The sequence below is a fragment of the Stigmatopora nigra genome, chromosome 10, assembly GCF_051989575.1.
Source record: "Stigmatopora nigra isolate UIUO_SnigA chromosome 10, RoL_Snig_1.1, whole genome shotgun sequence".
Classification (NCBI taxonomy): Eukaryota; Metazoa; Chordata; class Actinopteri; order Syngnathiformes; family Syngnathidae; genus Stigmatopora; species Stigmatopora nigra.
The window spans coordinates 5,073,249-5,098,823 of record NC_135517.1 but is presented as its reverse complement, the minus strand read 5'-3'; the positions used below and the strand labels follow the sequence as shown (position 1 = coordinate 5,098,823).

The 25,575-nt window shown below is 40.0% G+C and overlaps 4 protein-coding genes across 7 annotated transcripts; 2 read left to right on the top strand and 2 right to left on the bottom strand.

Moving 5' to 3' along the window:
* The first annotated feature begins 21 nt into the window (after positions 1-21).
* Positions 22-4,012, top strand: prkag1 (protein kinase, AMP-activated, gamma 1 non-catalytic subunit). The gene is made up of 13 exons (XM_077727028.1): positions 22-135; positions 1,006-1,057; positions 1,116-1,216; positions 1,362-1,443; positions 1,517-1,575; positions 1,661-1,706; positions 1,787-1,841; positions 2,245-2,371; positions 2,501-2,666; positions 2,836-2,873; positions 3,335-3,481; positions 3,583-3,682; positions 3,758-4,012. Exons 1-13 carry the CDS (start codon positions 127-129, stop codon positions 3,766-3,768), a joined length of 993 nt encoding a protein of 330 aa, XP_077583154.1. The 5' UTR covers positions 22-126; the 3' UTR covers positions 3,769-4,012.
* Positions 4,013-4,016: 4 nt separating this feature from the next.
* On the bottom strand, positions 4,017-10,068 carry LOC144203536 (activin receptor type-1B-like). Its single transcript, XM_077727029.1, has 9 exons — positions 9,756-10,068; positions 8,539-8,784; positions 7,911-8,177; positions 7,605-7,835; positions 7,174-7,341; positions 6,826-6,982; positions 6,638-6,762; positions 6,442-6,572; positions 4,017-6,339 (listed from the first exon to the last, which is right to left on the bottom strand). The coding sequence occupies exons 1-9, from the start codon at positions 9,823-9,825 to the stop codon at positions 6,214-6,216; spliced, it is 1,521 nt and encodes a 506-aa protein (XP_077583155.1). The 5' UTR covers positions 9,826-10,068; the 3' UTR covers positions 4,017-6,213.
* Positions 10,069-10,670: 602 nt separating this feature from the next.
* Positions 10,671-14,877, bottom strand: ankrd33ab (ankyrin repeat domain 33Ab). Its single transcript, XM_077727027.1, has 5 exons — positions 14,640-14,877; positions 13,463-13,766; positions 12,849-12,978; positions 12,590-12,730; positions 10,671-11,811 (listed from the first exon to the last, which is right to left on the bottom strand). Exons 2-5 carry the CDS (start codon positions 13,715-13,717, stop codon positions 10,964-10,966), a joined length of 1,374 nt encoding a protein of 457 aa, XP_077583153.1. The 5' UTR covers positions 13,718-13,766; positions 14,640-14,877; the 3' UTR covers positions 10,671-10,963.
* On the top strand, positions 13,229-25,571 carry arhgef25b (Rho guanine nucleotide exchange factor (GEF) 25b). 4 transcript variants are annotated; one of them, XM_077727024.1, is made up of 18 exons: positions 13,229-13,736; positions 15,994-16,200; positions 16,760-16,867; positions 19,388-19,665; positions 19,735-19,839; positions 21,799-21,929; positions 22,244-22,310; positions 22,396-22,499; positions 22,593-22,662; positions 22,744-22,833; positions 22,905-22,997; positions 23,106-23,156; positions 23,235-23,312; positions 23,378-23,569; positions 24,075-24,255; positions 24,330-24,523; positions 24,605-24,717; positions 25,169-25,571. In XM_077727024.1, the coding sequence occupies exons 3-18, from the start codon at positions 16,819-16,821 to the stop codon at positions 25,173-25,175; spliced, it is 1,803 nt and encodes a 600-aa protein (XP_077583150.1). In that variant the 5' UTR covers positions 13,229-13,736; positions 15,994-16,200; positions 16,760-16,818; the 3' UTR covers positions 25,176-25,571. The 4 variants fall into 4 exon arrangements, 3 of the variants coding, with proteins under 3 accessions (XP_077583150.1, XP_077583151.1, XP_077583149.1); XM_077727025.1 differs by lacking the exon at positions 13,229-13,736 and adding an exon at positions 14,985-15,002; XR_013327704.1 differs by lacking the exons at positions 13,229-13,736; positions 15,994-16,200; positions 16,760-16,867 and adding an exon at positions 17,871-18,174 and having other exon boundaries at positions 25,169-25,231; positions 25,306-25,571.
* The last annotated feature ends 4 nt before the right edge of the window (positions 25,572-25,575 follow it).

Below are 25,575 nucleotides of genomic sequence, written 5' to 3'. Positions count from 1 at the left end.
TGCCGCACTAACAGCCAATCAGGAATGTCGTTGTGCTCGTAGCGGAAGCGCCGGATTTGCGAGCAGCTTGTAGTTTGTCAAACGACCCGGCTGGTTGTGGAGGTGACGTGACCCCACGCATGGAACATGGAGTGTGTGAGTACAGCCAATAACTCCTACGTATATTCCTTTTCAACCAATTTAACCTTGTCCCAACTCATCTTTTGTGAAGATCCGGAACCTGCTAATAGCTTCGATGCTAAACAACCAAGTAGAATACATTGCGAAGTTGCTAGCCAGTATTGTGACGTCTATTTTACATTTATGTTGCTAAAATAAGATCTTTTATGTCTCTTTTAGGCTTGTCGGATAACATGAGTCACTTTCCTTGTCAAGATCGTGTTGTTTACTTGGGCAAATGTAAAAGTAAATAGCTTGTACAAACGTACTTTTCAAAACAAGTGGCCTGCTATGAAAACAGTGCCAATGTGAAACTCACTACATCAGTAAATAATTCCCTACGTAAAAATTATAGTAAGATCGGCTTTTGTTGTGATTGTTACAGGTTCAACAAAACTAAAACAATCTCTCAAAATGAGTCGGAATTAATGATGATTTGTCTGCAAATTGGACTCGAGTGTTCACCTGTCCATACATTAAGTGTGCAATCTGTTAGTCATTACTTCTAGCGTAAAGTTTATTACTAATTATTAGCAGATCTAAATTAAGACACCTGGCTAAAAGTATACGTGCGTTATAGTACACAACAGGCTAAAGGCTGGGATGGTGAACGCATATGCCCCCTTCAGGCTAACTCCTATAATACACCCCCAAATCATTACGGATCAATTAATATTAGCCCAAACCACGGGGCCACCAAGTTTCAAAACAATCGGTTCCCAAATGACTGAGAAAAGGGACTTTAAAGTTGGTGTCCACAAGAAGAACAACTACTTGAGTGCTGACATGACAGACTGTAACCAGCCTGTAAAAAGTGACTTTACGAGATGCTTCTCTTTCTTTTAGATTGCATCAACTGTTGAGGAGCTTGAGAGCAAAAAGGATCCACTCATCGAGGGTAAGTCACAAAATGACGGCATTTCAAACCGTTAGTCATCATTCACTCTTCTTTTCAGACCCCGAGTACAATGTTTACACCAGATTCATGAAGTCCCATCGCTGTTATGACCTCGTACCCACCAGCTCCAAATTAGTTGTTTTTGACACGTCACTCCAGGTCAGATAACATCTTATTTAAGTCTTTACATGTTTTAGAAACGTTTTCTCATTGCTCATCCGTGAGCTATTTTGACGAGAGTATATAATATTTACATTTGAAGTTTTGGGGAAAAGTATATTGTTTTTAAACTTTAATTTTACAGGTGAAGAAGGCATTTTTTGCACTTGTTTCCAATGGGGTGAGAGCAGCGCCCCTATGGGACAGCAACAAGCAGTGCTTTGTCGGTAAGAGTATTTACATTATCACTACATTTCTTTAAGAAAGAGAAAAATAAAAAATACTTGATGCTTTCAACAGGCATGCTGACCATTACTGATTTTATAAACATCCTTCATCGCTACTATAAATCTCCACTGGTAAGCTCAAAAGTATTAAGGTGTGGAATTTAAGTGAAATACATATTTATTCAGTGAATTTTAATTGCTTTGGATTTATTTTTAGGTCCAGATTTATGAGTTGGAAGAGCACAAAATAGAAACATGGAGAGGTTTGCCTTTTTCTTGACATTTTAATTTATTTGGTTTTATGCTCAATACGTTACTGATTTTGTGTTTTACTTTTAATTAGAGCTTTATCTTCAAGACTCTTTTAAGCCCTTGGTTAGCATCTCACCCAATGCCAGGTTTGTTTTTTTTCCAATCTTTGATTGCGTTCTCCCTCTTACACATTTGTTGCTGAATTTGTTTCATTTATTTCATCATATATTCGAAGTAGGGACGATTATTTGTGGATCTGGTAATACTTACTGCAAAATGATACCTTGGAAAATAATCAGGGGAGTTGGGAAAAACTCAAAGAAAAAACTGTACCAACACAATACCCACATTAAATAATCATTAGTACAGTTGCTGTTTCATTTATTCATTCATCATACGTAACACGTATGCTTGCAAGGGTTGCTGGTTTCTATCCCAGCAGACTGGCGAAAGACAGACTACAGTAATCCCTCAATTATCGCGTCTTCACTTATTGTGAATTCACCAATAGAGAGACAGACATATCTCTTCCTTCCTACTATCTTTCAGCTTGTATGACGCCGTATCTTCGCTTCTCAAGAACAAGATCCACCGACTGCCAGTCATCGACCCGCTAACGGGAAACACTCTCTACATTCTCACACACAAACGGATCCTAAAATTTTTGAAGCTCTTTGTAAGTCCCCTTTTCACCGTTTTCTGCCATACTATAACTTCCGATTAGAAGCTCCAAAGTGAAATGCCACAAAGGTTTTCAGACTTGTACATTTCTGTGGGAATGACGACTGTCTGCTATTGTTTTCAGATATCGGAGATGCCGAAACCGACGTTCCTGGCTCAAACTTTGGAGGAGCTGAACATAGGCACATTCCAAAACATCGCAGTGGTGAGCACGGACACGCCTCTCTACACGGCGCTGGGTATTTTTGTAGAACAGCGGGTGTCTGCGCTCCCTGTGGTGGATGACAAAGGTTGGTGAACTGCTTGGGAAAACATTGTTCAATGTCAAAGGTCCTGCCGTGCCAAGCTCATGTGATCACTTAGCAACTCAACCTGGCACTTATTAACATGCTCTGTCATGATTTTATTTTTTAAAAAATGGATATAGTATAATGATTTTCTGACTCTTCTCTTGTGCAGGTCGAGTGGTAGACATTTACTCCAAGTTTGATGTCATTGTAAGTTCACTGTACTCTATGTATGTTTAACGTTTTCCCATTTAGATCTAACATTTAATTGATATTTATTATTGATTTAGATGGATTACAGTGTTGAGGCACTTATTGGGAACAGATTCTGATGCTAATGTGTTCCCCAAAAAAGTTCCTGACTGATACATGACTTTATTGGTCTTCGTTTAGCCAACGAATAAAACATGCACAATTTCCACCCGAACCACAATAATCTGTCCCATATGAATCGGTTGTTCACTATTGCTTTGTATTGCACATTGGCATAATGCTCTTAATTTTAAGAATTATAAAGGATTGTTGACATTCCTTCAATTTTGGATTAGGGTTGTACAAATCCTCAATGAACATCTTAGTCGCTATTGATGGAAGTGAATGAACAATTTGCACCATTTTACTCTAAAATCATTTTATTTAACATCAGGATGACTCTCTTTTGCTCATTTTAGAACTTGGCAGCAGAGAAGACTTACAACAATTTGGACTTAACCGTGACCAAAGCCTTGCAGCACCGCTCTCAGTACTTTGAAGGAGTCTTGACCTGCAATCGCCACGAGACCCTGGAGGCCATCATCAATAGATTGGTGGAGGCCGAGGTGAGATAAGCCAAAGACAAAACATCTAGCCATCGGATTTTTGGCCCCTATTTGTTGGGTGTGAGTGGACAAGGTATATAATTCAATTGTTGTCACCACAGGTGCACAGGTTGGTGGTTGTAGACGAGCAGGATGTGGTGAAGGGTATCGTCTCCCTCTCTGATATCCTCCAGGCACTCGTGCTTACTGATCGAGAGGAGGGTAAGCCAAGGGTTTCATTATATGTGGTAAATTGAGATGAACTGGGAGGTAACAGTTTGATTTTTCTGTCTTTAGGTAGCGCATGAGATGGATATTATTCACTCAAGAGTGGAGGCCAGGTCAAAGGGAGAAAAAGGTGACTTTGAGGGAAGAGCCTTTGACAGTAAGATGAATCGATGATCGTTGCTCCATCTTTCCTATTCACCTTTCTTCATCTGCGGGTTTTATGAAGTGGGCAATAGAATGTTGTGGTAATTCAACAACAGCAGCACAATTCCTTTTCAGTGGAGCCAAATTCTGCATCAGCAGGTAGCCAAGAAAGATGCAATAGCACTATTATTAATCAATAGTTACCAGCTACAACATACTATTGTAATGGTAAGATTGGGTTGGGCAATCAACTATCCTCCTTGTTGATCTATTTGAATTGGCATCTATGTTTATTTGACTTGTTTTCTTCCAAACTGTGTTAATATCAATACGGACACGATGCTGAATAATTTGCCCTGAATCCAAAATGTTATGTTTTACATAAGTATGAATTGAACTATGTTCAGGGCAGTGTGATGTGTTAAGTTGCAAATGAAAAGCCTTACAAAGCTGTCGTATTAATTGTTAATTATGCATCCTGCTTCCATAGACAGATTTAGAATAATTACGACACTCTATGCTGGCATTGTGCGTCAGTTTTTAACTTTTTACATCTAAATATCAAGATTACATATATTACTTGTGTCACGCATACTACTGTAATATTAAAAGGGATAAATATTACTCTTGATGGCGCTTTGGGAAGAGGTCTATCACTTTAATAGAAATGGCCGAATCTATATCTTTGGCATTTTTTCATTTTTGTCACCTTTAAAAATTAAAAAAAATCAGCTTTTATTTATGTTACATTTGATATGTTTAGCATTGTTTTCCCTTGTGTGATAAGCAAAGAAAAAGTTACGCTTAATGATTTGAAAGTCTGGAAGTGCGGTTTTTGTATTTAACTGCTGTCAAATGTAAAGAGCAATAAATGTTCTTTGAGACATTGTTTGTTGTATGTCATTGTATATGAGGTTCTGTGTGCTGAAGCGACACAGACATCACAAAACATACATACTATCTTGCCTCAAATGGGCAAAGCATATTTACATTGTATATATATAAGGCAACTGCAATTGGACCAAACCTTATTGCCCTATACCAGGGGTGCCAAACTCTGGTCCTCAAGGGCCCCTATCCAGTCTTTTTTTCCAGGTCTCCCTCTACCAACATACCTGAATCAAATAATCAGGATCGTTATCAAACTTCTGCACAGGTGACCATTTGACTTGAGTAATTAATCATTTGATTCAGGTTTGTTGGAAGAGTGACTGGTTAGGGGCCCCGGAGGACCAGATTTGGCACCAATGGGGTCGCCAAACTAGTCCTGTGGGTCCAGTTTTTGATACTGCAACAACAATTACTGACTGCAATCAATTGATTACACTTAGCGGATTGGTGAAATTGTGTCATTTGCTCCCAATGTTGCCCTTTGTGGAATAGTTTGGAGACCCCTGCCTTGGATGCTTAAATATATAACTAGCAAGTGTTTACAGTGCATGAGATCAATACAGATACATAGTGTACAGTAGTCAGCATTAGTATTTCTTTTCACATATGACTGTGAGAGCTGAGGTGACTCATGTTAAATAAAAATAGTACGAGTCATGCAGCGAGGTCAGCAGTAACACCAGGTGTTTTTTTTTTTTTTTGGGTGGGGGTGCTCCTTAGCAGACAAATATATAAATAACAATACATGTTACAGCAAAAGGCAAAGTGCATATGTTCTGAAGATATTTCTGAGAATTATATTCTTTTAAAAGAAGTGTTCCACATAAATATGCTCATAAATTAGAAGCATAAAATCAGATTTTTTTGTCTATACTGTGCCCTGTAAGACATTTTAGTGGCATGACTGACATGCCATTGTTATAAACCTTAAGAGTTTTATCCACCACTCTATCTGGAACTTGGGAATTTGAGGGGAGGGAGGGGGCAAAACTAAATGGTCCCTGATAGGAAAAAGCTTCTTTACCTGTGAATGATACAGTCAACATTTATGAGATGACACTTAAAACAAAGTATTAACCTGAAACTTGGATTTGGGTGCATCATTGACAACTATGGCAATACGACGTCGTCAATGTATGTTGTTGTGGGCAGTGCATACACTTTGGACAGTCTGTTCTTAATGACCTGAAGGGAGAGCCAGGTCCTAGTATTGGTCATTTGGCTGTGGACGTCCCTGTGAAACCACTTTCTTGGAACGACTCCACATTTGTTTTCAATGTTATACATTCACCGTCATCGATTGCTTCGCCAGGGTTTACTTGTCTTGACGTGGAGAAGGTTGTGGGTAGACGAGGTAGGGTTTGTCAGGAATCAAGTGCGTCGAAATCCTCGCAAAGCTACCGATTTTGTAGTCATCGCTGAGACAGTGTCAAATAGTAGTGTGTCTGAGGAAGGCTAGCGTCATTAAATGGCGCTTGGCTACGCTCAGTTCAAACTTTGATGTCCTCTTTGACACTAAGCTGGGACAAGCTCTTTTTGATGCGTAGGGCAGTCAAGCGGGCGGCACCATTGGCGTACCAACATTCTCTCATGATTTTGCCCATAACCCGCAAAGCCTGGAGTGGAAGGGACAGAAGATTTGATTAAGAAAGCGGGAAAAACTTGGAATATGTACATTCCATCAGGACCATAAGCTTTCAATTAGCTTTTGTCATTACCTCGTAGCTCTGCCACCAGTTGGAGATGTTGGGTCGTGTTTTTTGGTCACACACCACCTTTTTCATGTCTTCCACTGAAGGGTCGGAGGGCACCAGGTCATAGTAGGGCAGCTGATATTCTTCATGGATACCTAGTTAGCATTAAAAAAATGGTCAAATAGATGAAATAAGACGAGAGAAACGTATCTTGTTTTACCTCCACTGTTACAGCGTCGCGCAATCTCCCAGTAGACAAGCCCCAAAGCGTAAATATCAGCACATTTGAATGAGTCAAAGTGCCTCGTGTTGATTGTCCCGTCCAAGACTTCAGGAGCCATGTACCTGTGAGGAGGGAAAAATGTTTGTTATTTTGTTTTGTACCAAGTCGAAAAATGGTTGACGCACCTCTTGGTTCCCACTCTCTGGTTCGGGGCGATGTCGATAGTGTCGCTGACGGCGTCGTGACGGACAGCTAAACCCAAATCCGCAATTGCACAGGTGCAGTTCTTCTTTACAAGGATGTTCTTGGATTTCAGGTCTCGATGGGCGATGCCCGGCTTTCCTGCAGACGTTGAAATGTGAATTTAACAATATTTGTTACAAAACTTTTGGAGACTTCAATATTTCTCAATAGTGTTTTGTATTATTGAACTGAATTGAATTAAATGCTTTTATTGTCATTATACAAGTATAATGAGATTTAAGTCCAAGTGAGGTCAGCAGAGCTCGTGCATGTTTTGTGAAGTGGTGCACCTTGTGTTCCAAGGATCTCCATGTGCAGATGTGCCAGGCCGCTGCTCGCCGTCAGGGCCAATTTGATCATCCCTTCAGCAGTGACGGAGTAGCGGTTCAGGTAGTCAAAAAGGGAGCCGTACTCGTGGTAGTCTGACACCAACCATAGCTGAGTCCACGTGCCATTGTCTACACCAAAAAAAAAGACAATCAATCATTGATTAGTGGAATAACTGATGATTATTTGTCAAACTGCCCAAAACACATCAAGTGTTCAAATGACCTATTGTAGCACTCCTTTTGAAATATATCTGCTCATTTAGTCCAGATTTGAGTTTTTTTTAATTATTTTTTTTACATTGAACAATTTTGGGGGGTTCCACTGTTAAGGACAAAAACATTATCCACCATTTTCTTTTTTTTTCTAAATGCATGTCAGGAAAGATGTCCACCTTTGTTATCAGCCGCTATAAAGCCCAGAATGTTCTCATGGCGTATCATGATGGTCTGATAGATTTCCGCTTCACGAAACCAGGAGCGTTCTTCTCTGGATGAGAAAATCTTCACGGCCACGTCGCCGCCCCGCCAACGTCCTCGCCACACTTCCCCAAATCGCCCTTTTCCGATGACTTCTTGGAGGACAATTGTTCTGGCTACGGTCCTTTGGACAAACAGCGGCAGGCCTGAGATGAACAGAAAAAAAACCTTGTGAACACCCCGCATGAAAAGCCATTAGCTAGTGTCACTTTTCTCCTGACCTGAGCCAGACCCAGATGTTGACAGATCGTAAATGAAGTCCTGCAGGCTCCTATCGTTGGGCATGTAAAGGTTGTCGCAGGAGGGGTCTTCTACATCGAGCCTGTGTCTGTGGCTGCCGAGCCTCCGCTGGTCGTGACATAAAAACACACCCAGCACCAGGAGTAGACAAAGCAGCAGTAGTGGCCCTGCTATCACAGCCACCAATTCCACCAGTCCCCACGTCCCACTTGGCCATAACCCTTCATCGGGTTCAGACTGGGTGGTCCCTAAAGAAAATAAGCTTAATATGGGATGCAAAAACTCCTGTATCACTCATCCAAGTTGAAACAAGGCTCATTAATGTTATATTCATCACTTGCAAATGAGTACTTTGTACAATTTATTTATTTAATACCTATAAATATTTATTTATATATTTGTTAATGTATTTATTTATTAACTACTTATAACCCATCTATTTATGTCTAAAATGTATTTTTCTGTGTCTGTATTCTCACCTTCTTGCTACCGTGACAATGAAATTTCCCGAATACGGGATAAATAGTGTTATCCAATCCAATTACTACTATTATTACCTACTTTTTCAGCCGCACTAAACAAAGTTTTCTTGAATGGTTTTGTTCTCACCAGATGGCACTTTGAGGTCAATGCTGTTACAGTAGTCGGTGTAGCAACAGTGTTTGTTGACTAGCCCCTCTGTACCGAGACAGTAAAAAGGCTTTCCTGGAGGTTCAAGCCTGTCTTTGTTGATACACGTACGAACATGATGCTCTTGACCATCGATGAGGGACATGGAGGCCATGCAGGCCCCGTCTGTCTCACATTGGAAGCCCGCCTTTCTGCACAGTGCGGTGGTGCAGTTGCACACAAGACCTGTGAAGCAAAAAGGAGTCATGACCAAAGGCTCAAGTGCCCAATTGAGAGTCACAAGATGCCAGGGAGTTCAAATAAGCAATGTGGTAACCAACTTTGATGAAATTAAATTCAATATGGTGGCACGGTGGTATAGTGGACAGGGTTAGTTAGGCTCCTGCACCCCCCGTGACTCTTGTGAAGATTAGTGATATGGAAAATCACCATCAACATTAAAACAGGAAAAGCCTTAAGTGTAGTATTTTAAATGGGCTTTTATTGTATTTCAGGATAGACTTGCATATCGTGCATGTGACGGTAATTATTAATTTATTTCCACATGGCACATGATTTCTGAATAATGGCTTTAGCCTTTAATAGTCCATGCAAAGTAATAATAAAAAATGCATTGTTTGTTGTGCATCCTACCGTGTATACTTATGTAGATTTTAATAACAAATGCATAAGAGAATGTAATGTATTCATATTTTTTGTATTATGTCAATTTTAAAGCATCGTGAACCATTTGTAATAAACAACTGACCATACAGGATGGGCAAAGAGCACAAGTTGTTTAATAAATGACTGATCTTGCTAGATTGAAGTTCAAAACATGAAACTAGGTTTCTTTTTTTCTTTTTAAATAGGCGCAGTTTACTATAAACCCAACAAAACGTTTCCACGGGGAAGTAATTTGTGGGTCGCCTGTATACCAGAGTGTCATGGCTTCTATTAGATATACATGTAAACATTTCTGCTGATACGAACAATGTTGGCAAACGTTACAATTTAAGTGTTTAAAACAACAGAAATTCCATAGCGAGACATTTTAGACGGAGATCGGTGTGAAAAAAACAAGGAGATCGCTAGATTTCTGTTCTAATCTTGTGACAGGACTAGCTTATCTAGCTTCCTGATGCTAACAGCTCAATGGTTCGCCTTTATCTTGGTTCCGATGAGGCAAAAAACAAACAAAAAAAGACGCGACTCACCATCGCATCTTCTGTACACGACCAAGCAATTGAGGATAATCAGTAGTTTTACTCGTACATTCGCCATCATCAATTAAAAGACTGCGATTTGCGACATTATAGCATGTTTCGCTAAATAAGTTAGTTGGCTACCGTGAGGTGAGCCAAGGCAAGCAAGACACATGACATGAAGAAATCCTCCTCCCTAGGCTGGGAAATTGACATTGATTTACGCATGTCAGAATAACAATTTTAAAAAATGCTGTCAATTTAGAATCACTGATAACCTCACTTTTCAAGCAAAGTTTGTGACATAATTGCATGTCTCGGATCATCCAGCAATTGGAGAAAACAACAATTGAAATAGGTAAGCTTTATAGAATGGTCATGTAGAATTAAAAAAAATGAGATGAAATGTTCGTGTTAAATAATTTATTTGGATATTAATAATAATAATAAATGATTTTTTTCATTTTCTAACCACTTCTCCCCACAAGGTTCGCGGGGGTGCTGGAGCACATCCCAGGCTACTTCTGAATTGGTGGCCAACCAATCGCAGGGCCCACGGAGATAATCAGTCACACTCACAATCATACCTAGGGGCAATTTAGAGTGTTCAACCAGCTTATCCTGCATGTTTCTGGGATTTGTGGGAAGAAACCAGAGAAGCCAGAGAAAACCCATACAAGCCTAGGGAGAAAATGCAAAGTCCACACAGTGACCAGTGGGTTCGAACTCTCAACCCTAGAATGGTGAGCCCGACACACTAACCACACATCCACTGGGCCACCTAAAAGTAAGAATAATTCTCATGTGTACTTCATTATTCATTGAATGACAAGTTTATCAATACATTTTAATGAACTAATAACCAGACCATCATGTTGTCATTGCATTTGTGCATTTTCTTTGAATAAAAAAGCACTGACACTCAGATGCTTTTTGTGGGTACCTGATTTTAATAAGGGAAAGTTTGATAGAGAACTGTTCAAACCATACAAAAACTGTATGGGTGCAAAAAGAAATAGAACAAAATTCAGATGTGGAAAAAAAACGGTCAAAAACATTTATCGCTTTCGGCATCAAAAACATTCCAATGTCTCTCCTTGTATTTGAACAATGTTCTTATACGGTATGTAACTCTTGTACTGGAACTGTTTTTAGCCCTGAATGTGATTTTAAAAAGTAAATACTGTGTATTGAAAAAGAATAATACATCTTGCGACATGTTATTTTTTGGTCTTTGAGCTGTCCTTTTTTCTTTCCATTTTCTCCTTCTCTTTCTCCTTCTCCTTCTTCTCCCTCTCCCTTTTCTCCTTCTTTTTCTCTTCTTTAATTTCCTTATATCTCCAAATGGGGGGTTCCAAATGGCCTTTCTCACCCTTCTTCTTCTTCCTCTTTTCTTTCTTTGGCGTGGGCTCTGTGGGTCTGTTGATATTGATCTGAGGGATGCATCCCGAGGGGAACACACTGTTTCTCCTGGCCATGCTGCGGGGGATGAACTTGGAGGCCACCTTGGTGGAGGCCAGCGAGAGGATGCTGCCTCTCCTCTCGGTATTGGCGCAACAGGCCGAGGGGATGGACTCCACCGAGTGGATGGAGGGAATGATGTGGGAGACCGAGCCGTTACTGTGGCACACGGAACTTTCCTCCAATTCTCTCTCGGAATGTTTCTTCATCAGCTCCGGCACCGCCAACCGCCGCTTACCTAACTCGGGGGGACTGGTGGGGCAGAGTGGGCGACACCCGGTGGAAATAAGGGGACTGCGGACGCAGGTAGTCATGCGTACCATATGGTCCAAAACACCATTGTCCTCCGGGTCGCGAGGAATTCGGAATCCAAATGTGCTCTTGAGGCGATGGGTTATTTTTTCTCGGGTGCTTTTTTCCGCCACGGCCTTTGCCACCCTCTGTTTGAGCTCAGGCCACTCGGGGAGGTAACTTTCACAGAATTGCTCGGCTTTTGGTCTCAGTTTGAGGCGGCGCAGACGATGGAGAGTTTCGTAGCGACCTGTTTTTAATGCCCAGTCCTGAGAACTCCTTCCTTTGGTGGTGTCAGTGGCCTGGATGTCAGCCCCTGCATAAAATGGAGGGGGGACCGGGGGGTGTTAATGTGGTTTGGACTGTCAAAAGCATAGATATAATCACTACTCAATTAACACGGCTTTTTGTCCTGTTGAGCCAGTGTGCATTCAGAAAATGCAAAATTTCAAAATTATGATTGGAAAATGATTGATTTACCCAAAAATAATTTGGCATATTGGCTCTGACGTAAGACGTGGCTCTTTGAGCCTCACAGTTGAAATTTTTGGCTCTTTTTCTCTCACTTGTTCACCAGGGGATTGACTAGAGTTCATTCCAAGAATTTCAACATAAAATCTGGCCTTGAAAAATGGAACAAATAAATGAACAACTCTTGTTTTGACCTTGTACAATGTGCACCACTAATTGAATTGAATTGTCGAGACTTACTGCTAAAACTCTTGCCCTGTCTTGCTAGTAATTAGATAATATACTGTATAAAAACAATGGCAGTCTAATCACTTACTGTTGCTAATCTACAAGCTTCCAGATTAGAAAATCGCTGATTACAGGCGGATGCTTTTAGTGTGATAATATGTTCAGAAGGATCCTTTAAACCGGTCGGGCAAACAAAGTTAGCTCGCTTAAAATATGTCCAGCTCAAAAGCCTGGCCAGCTATTCTGGAACGGTACGTTTAGAGGTTAATGGGATAATGTTCAGCTTTCCAAAAAGATCTGTGTCATCATAGTACAAAGGCTCCTGGTCCAGAGCAGGCTTTGTAAACGTTGTCTGGCCCCTTAGACCAGAAAATATGTTCTCCTCATCAAGTTACCTGCCATCAGAAGCGCGGCAACGACATCATCACGGCCCGTCATGGCAGCTTTGATGAGGGCTGTGAAACCACGGCAGTCCCTTATTTCTGTGTCTATGCCGGGATAATAGTTGAGGAGGTACATGACTGTGCTGATGTGACCTTTTGATAAAAAAACATCCATCCAAAGCATGTCAAAATATTAGAATGGAAATTTTACAGACTATTATTGTATCCATCATCTGCTATGGCTGTATTGAAAGGGTTAATTTTGACCTACCTGCTTGGGATGCAATCATCAACGCTGTGTTCCCTTCATTGTCCTGATGATTGATGTCTATATAGGGGCAGGTGTTAAGACCATAAACAATGTCTATGAATCCTTTGCAGCATGCCACCATTAAGCCATTCTGTTGATAGCAGTTAAAAGGAATTTATTTATGGAATTAATATCATTAAATAAATCATTTCTCTAACTCTGGGGTGGGCAAACTATTCCACAAAGGGCCACAAGGGGGTCTGGGTTTTTATTCCAACCCATCAATGAGGACACATTTTCAATCTGGTGTCCTACAAGTGCAATCAGTGGATTACAGGCAGGTGCTTCTTTATTTCTGCAGAAATCTGATTGGTCAAAGTGTCTGTGCTGGATCGGTTGGAACCAAAACGTGCAACCACAGTAGCCCTTGTTAGACCTGTTTGCCCACTCCTGTTTGACACATTGGCAGCCATCAAATGTTGACAGATGTCCATAACATCAACTACGAATTTTGCATCAATGGCTTTCTCATTTGTGACCATGCATGGCTACCAATGAGTAAATTCAAGTTGTAACCAAACAAAAATGGAATCAATGTTCCTTTCTTTTAAGTCCTGTGTCAACTAGATCCTTACCCAGTTATTGATATCCAACTCCATGACCTCTTCTCTCGTCACCCCTCTTTCCAGAACCTTCCGCAAAGAGATTGGGTCATTGCGTACGCAAGCTTGATATAACGTAGCCGCCGTCGCTCCATCGGATGTCCCAGGCGTGTAGTCCGGCAGCACAGAGTCGTCAGACAGGACGCTGTCAGAGTCGCACCCCGACGAAGACCCGTCCTCCTCATCGGGGCCTGCACCCAAGTGAGGGTCTTCTGCTGCGGTGGCCATGTTCCAACAGCAGAGTCAGGTAAGGAGATGCTCTATCTTCTGGTTACATCTACCAAGGTATCACAAATGGAATGGAATACTTCATCCGAGGTAGATAAAATCATTGCAATTGACCAATAAGGCTAAAGGCACAAAAGTGTTTTGTTTACGAAGAAAGTGATCAATGGTTGCAAGAGTCCTCCTGCCAGGGATTATGACTGCATTACCTGGTTGCCGTGGGGTGGGTGTAGCCATGTGAGGGCCTCTCTGTTAAGTAACTGGATCAGGAATTAAAAGCCTTGTGCGCACATGCCTGCTAAAACGGGAAATAACCCTGCACCTCAAAATAACCTTAGTCACGGGTAGCCCCCGTCAACAGCATCTATCTTTTGTCTGTATGCATGTACAGTAGTATACAGTATGCATGTGTGTGCAATATGTATATATACACTATGTATGTGAGGACAATGTGTGTATGAATGCATGTAATGTACAGTAGAGGTCAAAGGTTAGGACTTGCCACATTCAATACCCAAGTAATGATCCCAACTTAATTGATAATGAAATAGGTTCCACTATTTAATCTTGATAAAGCATAGTAAGTAAAAGTGATTTCAGACGACTGGCTTTTGAGGCTAAAAAATAAAATACCACTAGAATTAAAAAAATAAAGTAATTAGAGCAAAAACTACAAACAAAGGCTACTTTGAAGAAATAGAATACCATATATATTCTCCCTTATTTCACTTTTTTTGCCCACTACAGAGTGCCATGTGTGTGTATTTGTAGTTTTGATAACTTTAGAAAGAATCACCAATGTAAAAACATGAAAATAAATAAAACACATGTATTTATGTATTCATGGTCGTATGTGTATGAGTGCCTGCCTATCCATCACATCCAGCCTCATTATAAATAATTTACTTAAAGATCTCAAACTTACCATAATGCGTAAAAGAAACAAAGTGTACGCCAACAGATATCCAATCTGCAGTATTGCTGTTAGATGACTTCTTCTAATACTCCACCCTGCAGGTGAGAAGTTTGTTTCCTGCAATACCTCCAAATGGATTTCCTTTACTCATTTCCATCCCACATTATGTCGGGGTGAGGAGGAGTCGTTCCAGTCGAATGTACTGTCCATCCAACTCTTGCACTCAGCTCATCCCACTTAGGCCTTTGCAGGGAGGATTACTTGCTGCTTGGGCATTTTTGCCTCTGAACACAACATTAGTGGTAGGAGGAAACAAGAGTACCTGGAGAAAAACCCACGCAGACCTGGATTTTAACCCAGGACCCCAAAATTGTGAGGCTGACACGCTAACCAGGTTATATCTGGAAACATAGTTGTTAAATTAATAGACAGAGTTTGAGTTACACCTAATTTGTGAAACATGCTTGTGTTTACTACTATCTTTCTGTGGTTTGATCTCTTCTGTTTGTGTAATCAGAAACACTAAATTTCCCATATTGCAAGGTTAAGAGCATGGCTTTTCATTAAGTCGGCCTTATCCAAATGACCCTAGATCTCAAGTGCAAACAAACAAAAACAACTTGTTTTAGGTTTAGTTAAAACACACCAGAAGATGGCGACCTGTTTTTATTTTTCTTGCTGCACTTACAGTCTACAGACACGGAGACAAATACAAAACCTCTACCTTGCGTAGATTTCAGTATTAAGGATACATACCACAAATAGAATTGGATTATTTCTATTTGTCACTTCCAATGAGAATAAAATGTCACAAAATCTGAGTCAGAGAGGACTACTACATGGAAAATGAGACCTTTCCGTTTCTTAGAAAAGGTCAAATTCACTCGGGTCACTGATTGACTCATTTGACCTCATCTCAACGACTCAAGAAATGTTACCTGAACCTTCTATTTGTCTTGTTCTACTCCAGTAAAATAGGAGAAAACAACATCTTAGGGAATTATTTAAAAAAGAATTAGTCAAAATGATGATGTTCTTAATTTTTTTAAACAAAATAATGATTATAAATGTGCATTTTTGTGTGTTTAAGGAAAACAAAATTGACAAATGGCGAAAAGCGTTAAGTCCGTCAGGAAGATTCAAGATTTCACTGTTAGTACTGGTTATTCTGGTTTTGTGAGACAGTCGAAAGGCAAACGGTTGTGGGAATGAGCCCGTGAGTCGTGGCCGCGGGCCTGTCTGGACACATCGAACCTCCTCCCTCTGTCCCTAACCGGAGTGGCCCGAGGAGGGATCCTTCTTCATTTGACCAGTTGTCTTTGTTGGTTAAGAATACCTCAGTTTCTCCCCTTTTGTTCCTCAGGAGTGAAACCCAAATACTACGCTGACTGACATGCTTTCCCGACTCCTCTCCTCTCCCATTCAAAGAAGATACTTGGCATTGAGGAGAAGAGTGAAGCAGAGCTGGTGATGAACCAAGAGGATTGTTTCAAGAGCAAGAACAAAAGTGAAGAATCTGCCAATAGTACATAGCAGGATTTAACAATTCAAGGGATACAACACTGATCAAGTGAGTGTGCTTTTTTCTATGCAAAGGAGACAGATTTAAACAATATTAGTGTTCTATTTGGTATTCCTGCTGAATGCTTTAATTTTTTTTCCATTAATTGTGTAATGTTTTGATTGATACCTGACGTTACGCTTTGTTTTTTATTTGTTTTTTCGGTAAGTCATTGTATAAATATTAGTTGTGCTAGTTTGTGAGAAGAAAAATGCTGTTGTTGATTTTATTTATTTATTTTTTAACCAAGTCTTTGACAAACTTAACATGCAAGTACTTGTCTCTCCGTGGAACTCATCCTCCTTTTTTGTTTTCTATTTGTTGGACGGTTAAGTTTAGTGGGCTAAGAGAAATTCCATTGATAAGATAAGAAAGCCCTTAAACAAAAGTAAAATTAGCACGGCAATAGGTGCAAGTTGAGACGATTGTGACATTTTTAGGTTCATCTCCACCTCGGTGGCAAGTTTTTCCGTGGGCTACTCTAAAATACAACTTAAGTCATTTTTGTGCATAGAAAATGGAAATAATGTGCTGATTTTCAATCTGTTGACACAAACACTTTGTGAAGGATTTCAGATTGAAGCAAAGATATTTTTTTTGACTGATGACAACAATCAACGCGCAAAGATGGAGTTCAAGTGGGCCAGGAGGTCCAGTGTGGCTGCTGGAAACAAAGGTAAACTGAAAAAAAACTATATATATATTAGTTCTGCAAAGTTCCTTAATGTATCTTGATTCATATTTTATGGGTAGTTCATGAATATCAATGTATGTGAAAACATTATTCATGAAACAATGCATTTAAGGTACTAATGTCAAAATTCGTAGTTAAACAATAGAAACAAATGATTAAATATTGAATGGCTTCAGTTATTCAAAGGTTATCTTGCTAAAGAGAACCAAACACTATTCAATTGAGTAACACACATTAATTATCAATCGTACACATTAGTACAGCCAATATAATGCACCAGGGTTACAATATACAATATTTTCGTCCACTGATTATGTTATGTCTGGATTCGAGAGAGTTTCTGTGCATTTGAATCACACTAGCGGCCGATCACCACATGACTGGACAGCTGTACTCGGAAGATCATCTAGTCATGAATACTTAATCTTTGCTTGGAGATTAAATCTGCCCGCCTCCCTCCCTCCATCCAGCCAGCTCATATCACTGCTGATATTTCCACTTGTTGCTTTTCCCAGCAAAGAATATTGTCTACCTGTGCTAACAAAAGCCATGAAGTAAGACTATAAAATATTTAGTCATATTTATTAAATAATTCATTTTCTTAACCACTTATCCTCACACTGAAGCCTATCCCGGCCAACAGAAATATAGAGATTAGTCTGTTTTGCATCCTGTGTTGACATTAAAGTAGAGAAAGGCAACGTTATGCATGCTTTGTTCAATTATAAACTGAACTTAGAGACTCTAGTTTATTTACTTTATATAAATGAACTCCTATTACAAGTGGCATCATACACTTTGAAGCCCTTTTTTTCCAGAAGCTGGATATAAAATATTAGATAGGAAAGCAGAAGAGTGTGATTTAGTGGAGGTGGGGCCAAGCTTTTGATGCTGCCTTGGCCATGTGAGCATATTATCCCACCCCATCGCATATCCAGCCACCCCCCCCCCCTCCCGCTCTATCAGCCCCTTCAAGTACTTACGATTCTGCTCATACTCTCATTTTCTACCTAACCGCATGAAGAGTGTGTGTTTTGAAGTATTTTTCCTGCATTTTCTTTCTTTGAAAATGCCTAAGGAACAAGCTTGTGTTTTCCTCTTGGGATTTACATCAAAATATTTTGCCTACGACTTTGTCCAATATGATGCTGGCATCTGATGTGACCTTTGAATGTGCCATTGGCAAAGGATGGTCATGAAAGGGGGCCACCGGCAACAGGCATGTGGCTGTCAGCACCTGTTTCGAAAATTGCTTGGGAAATGTGGATGCTGCTTTGTCCAAGTCAGAGGTAAAAATGTGTACTTAAATGGTACATTTTTATTTGTCTGACTTTGCCAATGAGATATAGTGACAAGCGGAATAATGACATGATGTGTTTTTCTGGCACTTTTAGTTTTGTGGTATACCCTGAGATTTTATTGATGTGGTGCTCTGTTCTATAACATGAGGAATATTTGTATTCAATCTGAATGAGATCATATTTGAAGCGGTCATTAATACTCCTGGTGGAAGGCAACTAAACAGATGCACGTTAATGTGCATGCAATGCTTTGACCCTTAAATCCTGTGTTGTTCCATTTGCTCGTAGCATGATTAAAGCGCTGCTTTGCCTGAAAGGATGCTGAAAATGAAAATTGACTTTTGAAAATGTGCTCTTGTAGGTGTGTTTAGTACATTTCAATGGCCTTTTTAAGATGGAATGGGTGGCCAGCCAATTGCAGGGCACGTGGGGACAAAGGACAACCATTCACGCTCACACTCATACAATTTACAGTGTCCAATCAGCTCCATGTTTTGGGAATATGGGAGGAAACAGGAGTACCCTGTAAAAAACCCACACAGCCCCGGGGAGAACATGCAAACTCCACACGAGTGGACCAACCTGGATACAAACCCAGAACAGTGAGGCTGACACGCTAACCAATCATGTGCCTGGAAAAGCCAGTACTTTGAAATTTACAGCGACTTCTATCAGTATATTTGAGTCCTCGCTAATCTTTTAGCCCCATTGTCTTTTTCAATCACCCTCAAGCTCCTGTAATCCACCTGAAAACACACAGTGTACTGTAACAACAGATGAGAGGCCGAGACAACTCTCACAAATCAGATGTAGTCTACTGTGGTAAAGCCTTCATATTGCTGTGCTCTGGCTGGGATAGGCTCCAGCACCACCTGCGACACTTGTGAGGATAAGCAGTTTAGAAAACGAATGTAAGCTATTTATTGGTTCCTCTTTGTAATATACATTGGATATTTTCACCATGGCAAGTATGTCCAGTCGAAATACCATAGAATTCCCCTCCGGTATTTTTGGAGATTACCATGAGTATACTATATCTGATAGTATTTTGTACCAAGTGGGTAGCACTGTTGCACTGACTTACTGTAAATTTCACGTAGGCCTCAGCACAGGAAATTGCACATTTTTCTGAAGCTATCTGTCTGCTGCTTGTGACCCGTGTGGACAAACCCCCACAATTAACCCACTCTGTATCCTGCAGCGGAGTCGTACTCCGTGGCGACCGTGGACGGTTCCCTTAACCCGGCTCCGTGCTCGGCGCCCCAGCGTGCCTCGGGCAGCTCCAGCCCTGGCTCTGGAAGACCACGGCACCCCGTCGGCACCTTGAAAAAGTGGCTCACCAGTCCGGTTCGCAAGCTAAGCCGAGTCGAGAAGCAAACCGGGGGTTTGGATGGGGGACGGCGACCATCGCCACTCTCCCAGCCGAGGCCTTTGGACCAGCGTGATAGCGACAATACAGTCCTTCCTTCTCCAAATGGGGTGAGAGTTTAGTTGGACTAATATGAGAAAAAATAAGATGCAACATTTGAATTTTTATTTCTGGCTCAGGTATTGGAAGATGGATCGCTGAGTCTCAACGCTTCATCTCCTCTGCAGCCTCCACATCATGTCGACTTATCGGACCTTCTACAAGGCGGAGATGCGCACAGTCTTGTAAGGTTATTATTATATAAAAATGTAGTGTGGTGTGACCATTCTGGGTCAAAATGGATTGAACGTATGTGACCTTCAATGGCGAATGAATTAATCTACTATTTCAAACCACAACTGTCATTGAAGAATAATTGCCAATCGTTCTAATTCAAAACTAATTGAAGCCTTTAAACTACCACAGTCTTTTTTTTACTTAAGAAATAATGTTGTGACTTTAAAACCCTGCAAATTGAAATCATCAATTCATAAAATTTAGTCAAAGTAAAATGTGAATGTCTCACATTTGATTGTCAGCAAAAAAATCTACAACTTTTCTTCAGTGATTTAAATGAAATGGAACTTTCTCCTGGAGTCCAATACCTAAATTATTCATGTATTAAGTCATAATGGTCAAATTCTGTTTAAAAAGGCTATGAATCACAAAACAAGTAAATAATGAGCTGGCCCACATTTGCATGTGAACTTGAGATTTGTGCACATTAAAGGGCCTTTGGCTAATTGTGCCAGAACCACATTTGACCTCTGTCTGGTAACCCTAAACTGTACTGAGAGGTTTTTGGGAGTCCAAACAATCCCTGAGGCTTTTCTCCACAGCATCTGGATGTAATCAAGCATCTAGTAGAACAGAGTGTGTTTGATGGGGGTTCAGAAAAGTTGGATGAAGTATACAAGGCAAGGTGGGATGCAGGATGTCAAGTTTGTCTTCACATTTTCAACTAGTGACGCAGAAAAACATACATATTTTTGGTCAAGGGTCAGTCATAATATGTTCTAACTCATACTAATGGTGTTGGAAGGGCTTTCTTTGTTCCAAATGTGTCCTTTAGGACCTTGCCAAAAGAGAAATTGTTTTTCGGTAGTATCTAAATATGTTAAATTCCATTATTTTGTGACCAGGTTCTAAAGAGGAGACACTAGGATTTTTTTACTGGCTATTTTTTAGGATAGACATTTCGAATCCATATGTAGAACATGGATGAAATATGCACAAGTATAGTTACCCCGCAGGCTAAGATGAAGTACCATTTGGTATATTTAAACCAGTTTTAAAAAAAAGCAGCGACTATGGCCTAAAAACAATGTTGTTGTTGGGATAATTGGTTGTAGTACAAATACAAGGGAAGATAAATTGTGCACCAAAAAGAAGGTAAAATGGCAAACTGTGTGATGGTGGTTGATGATGAGGAAGTAGAAGATCAAACCGCAAAGTGCAAATTTGACCTACATAGTGATTTAACAGAGGGATTATCAAGCGGTGTTCAGAGATATAGAACAGAATGTAGTGAGACTGCAGTATGTCAAGAGGATTACAGTCAAATTCACATTAGATTAGACTGATTTTAGGTGAGGGGGTGGACATTTGTTATATAACAGCACTTTATAATGTAGCCAAATAACTGACATCCCTCAAACACTGTGCTATACTTTTACTGGATTTCTTGTTTGGACAAAACTCTTCCATTGACCTCGAAAGTCAGCAGAAAGTACTTTATACGCTTAAATTTCATAAGATTTGTTCAGGACTTTCCAAAAAAGATCAGCAAAAGTGCCCCTTGCATGGTGATTTATGAGATGCTTGAAACATCTTGCAATAGTTTCATACATGCTCAGTCTGTTAATTTATTGCTGACACGCTCAAAAGTTTGTAAAAATGTAATAATATGAAGGTTGTTATTACTGCAGAGGAGTACAAAATGGGACTTTGCTTTCTACATACTGTATAAATGAAATAATACTATGTACAGCACACGGAGAAAAAAAGAGACCGAAATATCCATTGAAAGGCAATAAATGGATATTTTGAAAATGTTAACATTTGTGAGTTTTGACAGTGGTGTAGATTTAATTGTTAAATTTGTGCATTCAATTGTGTTAATACATTTCCTTCTGAAATTGCACCCATAATCTGAAAGTCTCTAGGTTAGCCGTGTTATTCTGACAGATACATTTTCATTCTAGAGCTACAAATCCAGCATCAACACTCTCCATGGCGAGGACAGCAGCTGCAATGTGATAGAGGATGCTGGAAGCCAGTGGTCTGTAGCGGTGGACAGTGAAGAAGCGAGAAACATTGCATTTGAAAAGAGCCTGTAAGTGTCTCCCTTCTCATATATATATATAAAAAAAATATTTTAAAAAGTATACTGAAATGGGCATGTCTTTTTAACACTATTTTAAAGACAAGACTAAATATGTGTTTTGTTTTGGCATTTATCGGTTTGACATGTCAAACATTGAGCTAATTTTTATGGTTACATTTAGCTTTCTCAAGATGGATTTTTAGTAAATAACTGCACAACTAGAGTTGGAGTTTATTAAGTAATGAAGTACATGGAGTAATGAATGGATTTAAAGTTTTTCTCAGCAGTCTTTACATTATATCTTTAATGCTTGACTTTTTCAGGTATGTGCTGACTGAGCTGATAGAGACAGAAAGATTGTATGTGGAAGATCTTGGACTCATTGTACAGGTATTATGCACGTTCAAGTATGGTTTTAACCAAGTTAGATACGTATGTCACGACCTTATCAGTTTATATACTGTGCTGTGTGAAGGGCTACATGGCAAACATGACCAATCAGGGTGTTCCAGAAGACCTCAAAGGGAAAGAAAGGATTGTTTTTGGAAACATCCAACAGATTTACGACTGGCATAAAAGGTAGCGTTTTATCATCATTCACTTCCATCTCAACCAAATTATACTCATTATTTTGCTGCATTTTCTGATCACATCCTGTTGGGTGTTCCTCAGTTATTTCCTGGGCGAGCTGGAGAAATGTGTGACGGATCCGGACATCTTGGCCGAGCTCTTCATTAAGCACGTGAGGAGGCTTTGTTTTCTTGATTTTTGTTTTTTGGTTGCATTTACATGAATTCAAGGCCAAGTTTGTCTTTGTCCTCAGGAGCGTCGTCTTCACATGTACGTAGTTTATTGTCAGAACAAGCCCAAATCAGAACATGTTGTCTCGGAGTATATTGAGACCTTCTTTGAGGTGAGGACTTCAATTCTTCACATTTCTAAGAAACATTTCATGCATTACACTGTCATTTTTTTACCTGACAGGATCTCAGGCAGCAGTTGGGTCACAGACTCCAACTCAACGACCTTCTGATCAAACCGGTCCAACGGATTATGAAATATCAGCTTCTCTTGAAGGTGTGTAACCTAAATCTCATGTAAAATTCATATATTTTTTTCCATTGGTGTCTCTGAGATCCTTAAAAGTCCAAAATGTCCTAAAAGAAATCTGTTTACTATTGTTAGGACTTTCTAAAGTATTACGGCAAAGCCGGACGAGATGTAGAGCAACTTGCGGTAGGTAATTTTCTTTTTTTATCATACAGTGTTTGTTTTTATTGGTGTAACAAATGGTGTGTTCTTTTTTCCATTCAGAGAGCAGTGGAGGTGACATGTTTTGTGCCTAAAAGATGCAACGACATGATGAATTTGGGCAGGCTGCAAGGCTTTGAGGTAAGCTAACCCTTCATTCCCTCCATGGAAAACTATGTTAATATCTATGAATTTGTCTTTTCCAGGGTAAAATCACAGCTCAGGGGAAACTTCTTCAGCAGGATACTTTCTCCGTCAGTGAGCAAGAAGCCTGTGTCCTGTCCAGACCCAAAGAGAGGAGGGTCTTCCTATTTGAGCAACTGGTCATCTTCAGCGAGCCTATTGATAAGAAAAAGGGATTTTCTTTACCGGGTTATACATTTAAAAACAGCATAAAGGTAAGAATTACTCCGATTATACTTGTTACACTTGGGTGTCTTTACATACCAGCAAAATTTGAAAAAATACATTGAACACACTTTCCACAAAGTTACAAAATGTCCAGAAAAAACAGGCGTGATCAATTATTAATCCTTGACAAAGCCTTTTTGTTTATTAATTTAAAGAAAAATCAAATCTATATCAAAATAATCTGATCTCATCTCATTTTCTGTACCACTTTATCCTCTCTAGGATCGCAGGGGGTGCTGGAGACTATCCCAGCTTTACATCGGGCAAGAGGCAGGGGACACCCTGAATTGGTGGTCAGCCAATCACAGGGCACAAGGAAAAAAAACAACCATCCATGTTCATACTCATACCTAGGGGCAATTTATAGTGTCCAATCAGCCTACCATGCATGTTTTTGGAATGTGGGGGAAAACCGGAGTACCCAGATAAAACCCATGCATGACCAAAATATTATACTAATATTGAAAAGCACCTTTGCCATGTCTGATACAGGTCAGCTGCTTGGGCGTGGAGCAGAATTCCGACGAGGGCCCGTGCTCCCTCACCCTGACGTCCCGTGGGGCAAATAGCGGCGTGACTCGCTTTATCATGCAGGCCTCGTCTCCAGAAATACAAGAAGCTTGGCTCAGTGATGTACTGCAGATTTTAGAGACTCAAAGGAACTTTCTTAATGGTATCGCCGCTTCATGATTTGATATTAAAAGTATGAAGCGAGTTCTGTTTTAATCTGTTTTTTTTTCACTCTAGCGCTTCAGTCTCCGATTGAGTACCAGCGCAGGGAGAACAAATCAAACAGTCTTGGCAGAATCATGAGGTCTCCGGGTGGTCTGCAGCCTTACTCATCAGCGTCTATGGAACGCCATCATCAACCCGGCCTGCTGTCTCACAACACCTCCCTTCCGTCATTGCATCCGCATCATCACAGCCCAGCTGTTAAAGCAGTAAGCAGTGCAGAATGGATCTTTTTAACCCCCAACCAACCAAAATATAGACTGTTGCATTTCATTTCTCTTCATTGTCAGGTTTCTAATCCGTGTGCCACGGTGCAACAAGCGACAAACCTTCAAATGTCGTCAGAGCCGCAACTAACTTTGAGTCCAGGAGCAACAGGACTTTCTCCCTTCATGGGATACAGGTGAAAAATGACTTTCTTGCCTTTATTCAACCCATTGTCACCCAAGTTAACAATATTTAGATCTTTGTAATGTTTGCAGGACTTTTGCATAAACTCTCTTATATCAAGTAAGGGTTAAAATTGGTGAAGCAATTTTTTTGTCCCATTGTGACAGGCAATTTAGCAGCAATCTCCCAAAATGTTATCTCATTGTTTGTAGAATGTTAATGCTTAGTATTTAATCAAATAATGTTATTTTTTAATAATATGGTTGCTGGTATAGTATATCCTGTAAAGGTAAGATCGAACAAAGACATGGCAATACAGTATTTTAATTTTAATTAGTATATATATCTTTGCCTTAGCCTCCTCAAATATTCACTTTTTTGTCTCCAAACCTTATCAAAGGCAATATATTGCAATATTGGCAAGTTTATCCTAAGAATATTCCCTCAAATTTCTATGTTTTCAGGTTGTGACTGCTGCTTTCCAGCCAACCAGAATTAATGGCAGTAAAATCTTGAGCGCATTGAAGGTACAACCGAACGTTCAAGTTTTTGTTATCTCACATTGTAGTACTTTAGAATTCCAATAAAAGGCCTTTTTTAGTCTCCTGCATGTGTACGGGAAAATCTCAAGGCAGAGACTTTTCAGTGACACCTCCCATCCTTGAATTGTACCCCGCATAATAACAGTTTTTGGTGGGATGTTTGAATGCAGTCTTTGTTAGCTCATTGTTTGTACAAAAGATATTTTCTGCTTGTCACTGGGCAGAAAATGAGCGAAATTTGCTCTATTGCAGTCTGCTCATCCCATGTTGCTTGACTTTGTGATGTAAATAAAATTAATCAATAAAAAGGAAACCATTCCAGTGATCTT

Excerpts from the sequence above, each read along its gene's own strand:
- LOC144203536 (XM_077727029.1), bottom strand. The coding sequence starts at position 9,825 with ATGATGGCGAATGTACGAGTAAAACTACTGATTATCCTCAATTGCTTG. Across the intron at positions 6,983-7,173 it reads GGAGATCCTTGGAACACAAG|GAAAGCCGGGCATCGCCCAT; the intron begins GTGCACCACTTC and ends CAACGTCTGCAG. Across the intron at positions 6,573-6,637 it reads GCGACGCTGTAACAGTGGAG|GTATCCATGAAGAATATCAG; the intron begins GTAAAACAAGAT and ends AATGCTAACTAG.
- ankrd33ab (XM_077727027.1), bottom strand. The coding sequence starts at position 13,717 with ATGGCCACCGCAGCAGAAGACCCTCACTTGGGTGCAGGCCCCGATGAG. Across the intron at positions 12,979-13,462 it reads AGTTGGATATCAATAACTGG|AATGGCTTAATGGTGGCATG; the intron begins GTAAGGATCTAG and ends TGCTATCAACAG. Across the intron at positions 11,812-12,589 it reads TGCCGCGCTTCTGATGGCAG|GGGCTGACATCCAGGCCACT; the intron begins GTAACTTGATGA and ends CATTTTATGCAG.
- prkag1 (XM_077727028.1), top strand. Across the intron at positions 1,444-1,516 it reads CAACAAGCAGTGCTTTGTCG|GCATGCTGACCATTACTGAT; the intron begins GTAAGAGTATTT and ends TGCTTTCAACAG. Across the intron at positions 3,482-3,582 it reads ATAGATTGGTGGAGGCCGAG|GTGCACAGGTTGGTGGTTGT; the intron begins GTGAGATAAGCC and ends TTGTCACCACAG.
- arhgef25b (XM_077727023.1), top strand. The coding sequence starts at position 18,057 with ATGTGCCATTGGCAAAGGATGGTCATGAAAGGGGGCCACCGGCAACAG. Across the intron at positions 19,840-21,798 it reads GCGGAGATGCGCACAGTCTT|AGCTACAAATCCAGCATCAA; the intron begins GTAAGGTTATTA and ends TTTTCATTCTAG. Across the intron at positions 21,930-22,243 it reads ATTGCATTTGAAAAGAGCCT|GTATGTGCTGACTGAGCTGA; the intron begins GTAAGTGTCTCC and ends TGACTTTTTCAG.